General features: G+C 48.5%; 1 protein-coding gene across 1 annotated transcript; it reads left to right on the top strand.

The window, feature by feature from the left end:
• Nucleotides 1-2,927: 2,927 nt before the first annotated feature.
• Nucleotides 2,928-3,296, top strand: ENH_00024000 (hypothetical protein; the record flags this gene model as incomplete). Its single annotated transcript, XM_013579718.1, has 1 exon — nt 2,928-3,296. A coding segment is annotated over one exon (369 nt), but the record flags the coding sequence as incomplete, so codon positions are not given.
• Nucleotides 3,297-3,314: the final 18 nt, after the last annotated feature.

Below are 3,314 nucleotides of genomic sequence, written 5' to 3'. Positions count from 1 at the left end.
AAAGGACTACCGCAAGCGTCGCCGCAGAACGAGGAAAACTGCGACATCATATCAAGCCAACTCACAACGCAGTTAGTTCCGTCAATCCATGATTTCTCTCCTAAATTTCTTGGTGTTGTTGCTTTGCCTGAACTACTTTTTAACATTTGAAAACACCGTAGAACCACAAACGTTGCAGCCATAAGGGCTGCGATGACACCAAATGTAAAAATGGTTCTTGGATGCCTTTTTGACTTCCAAAACAAACCAGCATTCGGTACTGTCGCGCTGCTGTCGCTTTGAAAAATGATCTCGGCGCTTTGGTGGAGCGGAGTAGTCAGGCCAAGCTCGCCAACAATATTCCGACCTGAAGATCTAATTTCCTGTGCATCGCCTGTCATGTTAGAAATCAATACGCACATGACGAAGGCAAGGTTCTCAAACCTGAAGCCCCTGTGGCTCAACTTAAGCTCCATACTTAGCAGTATGCCGTTTGATGTGCTTTATCGGCGCAGGTTCGGCTGCTTTCAAGATCAGAGGTCTTAAGACTATATTTTAGTAGTGCAGAAAAGAGTCCGAAGCTGCCTAGGGAAGCACTGGCTTTGCCAGATCGTTTCAGCGCAGCGTCTAGGCTTCCCGAGAGACCGGTTCTAGAAAATCTCCGCTCAGCGTGATTAAGCTCGAATGCAGCGTTGGACTGGAAAACAATATGCCATAGGTGGCGTAATGTTATTCTTTTTCCAGGACGCTCCAGGTTAGATGAGCTGTTCTTGGTTGGTTCCAGCTGATGATGCCCCAAGACCATTGTATGTCGTCGAACGTGTTACATGGCGGGGGCATGCCAGCAAACGTGATAATAGCTCATCATAAGATCTGTTTAGCTATTCTACCAAGTTAAAGTGATGTTTCGAAATGTGCGAACGCTTCATAACGTCATTTACCCCAAAATGATGTAAATTTAGGTTCACTTGCCCACATATAGTTGCGCTTGCTTTGGTCCCCTTCACCCCTCGTCATAAAACTAGCTCTCGCAATGATGAAAAACAACCCCATAAATGAAGAGATTATTGATTCTTCCATTCTAGGCTTCGGTCCTCTTGCAGTCCTGCGTATTTGACTGAACTGCTCACACGCTCTTGCAAAGAGTTGGTCTGAACTGCGGTCCGGTTGCTATTGCACGGCTGCTACTAAAACTCGCTCAGAGTAACGTCAAAGCGTTCAAAGCACAAAATAGTACCTTGAATAGGTTAAGGTGGTGTATTCAATTGAAAAGAATTCAAACTCTCCGAAAACAAGCAGGGAAGCCGATATAGGCAGCATAGAAGGAACCTAAAGGCTGCAAAATGCCCTCTATTTCTGTGATAGGGCCAGCCAGATTGTGTTTAATAAAAAATTATATATGAAACAACCCGTCATGCAACAAAATGGGCATCTAGTGAGTGCTGCAGTGTGACACTTGCGCCGTTAACCTCTTGTCTTCAGCGTACTGATTTGTCTTCCTATATTGCCTCACATTTCAGAGAATTGCACGCGAATTTCAATCGTTCACCGTGTACTAGCATGCAGCTGCCTAAATGGGCAGCGGCACGAGCGGGCGCAGCGAAGTATCCCTGGCCAACACATCGCTCGGCCGAGACCTGCCCGTTTCATCTATTGTGTGCGAAAAATCAATTGATGTATTAATTGCAAACCACTTAGAAACAAATAGTACCTCGTTGGTGGTCTTATCCAAGAGTCTGGCCCCTCACACTTTCTTCTCCCATCTGCATCATTGCTCTTGCTAGCTAGTTTTCAAAAGCGCGCGTAATTTTGACTAATGTGAGTACTGATGAATGCATACATCACGCAATCGCAGATCGCAGTTTACGATCTACTAGCGTTTCTGATAGCAGACGCACACATACGGCAGTTTACAACATTCCAACTCACTGATTCTTACGCTGAGCCAGACAGCTAGTCTCGCCTCGCAGCTGCTGTGCTGCCCTTGCCTCAAACAGTCCCGCATATTGGAATCACTGAGGGCTAATGCCCGTCGTCATGTGGCTACCAAAATGCAGCAGGCTCTCGTCTCTAAGTTTGCTACGAGAGCAGCTACGAAGCAGCCTGAGCAGAAATGGCCATTTTCCGACTGTTCACTCTAGATCAGTTAGAGCGGGGCTCCGCGAGGCACATGCACAAACGGCCTCGATAGCTTGACCTTAAAACGATGACGCCGCCTCTAGCTACTTTGATATGCCATGTCAAGCGTCGCTTCTATGGTCACTGTAGTGCACAGTGCACAGGCACTACAATAGGGCTCGCTAGTGACCTAGAGACGATAGCTAGCTAGCGACCCTTGTAGGTCGGCAACACTGGAGGAGGAACCTCCTACTAGGATAAAAGTAAGGAAAATTGTCTATGAATTAAGATGCATACGTGAAATGTGTGGAAAATGTGTGGAGACTGGGGCTGGCGATAGCGCCGGCACCAGTGCAGGCCTCCTCCCCATAGGGCCTAGGAGGCAAGCTCTCAGAGTGGGGCGAATCGAACAGACACATTTTGAAAAACTTAAGAATTATTGTATTTCGATAAAAATAAGCTACAGTTTACAGGAAATGGGCCTACGTTAGGTGCCGTTTGTAGGCCCTGCTCGAGGGGCAGGTAGCAGCGTAGTCGCAGCAGTAGGCGCTGTGCACTACATTTGGGGGCTGCTCCGGGATTGAAATCTTTGTTTTTTCCGAACTTGGGAGTAGAAATACCAAGTTTTAATAACTCGTGCCTAGAAATCTTCGCTCGGTAAGGGCATCTCCGCAACGGTCGCGTTATCGGCCCCACACCGCAGGAGACTTCTACGATGTCAGTCAACAAAATGCCGAGGGGGACCAGCCCATCATCGCCACGCCACTCCGAAGCCCACCGTGGCAGAGCGGCCGCAAGGGCATAAGGAGGCGCCCCCACAGGTGATATCTATGACCAATGTTATGCCAGGGGACAGTCCCTTCGTCACGTGGGACCAATTCCAGTCCGCTATGAGTGTGATTAGAACTGTAATAGGGGGAACCGTGAAATCCGGCGCAACGACTCCCATACTACCAGAAGATGGCAGTACTATGCCGGCCTTTCTGCTGCGCATCGAGCGCCGGTACACCCAGATGGGATTGGAACCGCGCGAGTGGGGAAATGCACTTATAGACCACCTTGTGGGCCGGGCTCTAATGTATTGGATGTATCTACGGAGAACTATCGACCTAAGCGACTGGGCGACAGTACAGCGCAGGCTTCTGGAGCGGTTTGACAGAACAATGTCGCAGAGTCAATTGTTAACGGAGTTGGCTAAAGTACGGTGCAATGGTAAG

Source organism: Eimeria necatrix, genomic scaffold (genome assembly GCF_000499385.1).
Source record: "Eimeria necatrix Houghton genomic scaffold, Enh_scaff1871, whole genome shotgun sequence".
NCBI classification, from domain to species: domain Eukaryota; phylum Apicomplexa; class Conoidasida; order Eucoccidiorida; family Eimeriidae; genus Eimeria; species Eimeria necatrix.
Note: the sequence above shows the minus strand (reverse complement) of the source record. Positions and strands in the feature narration are given on the sequence as shown.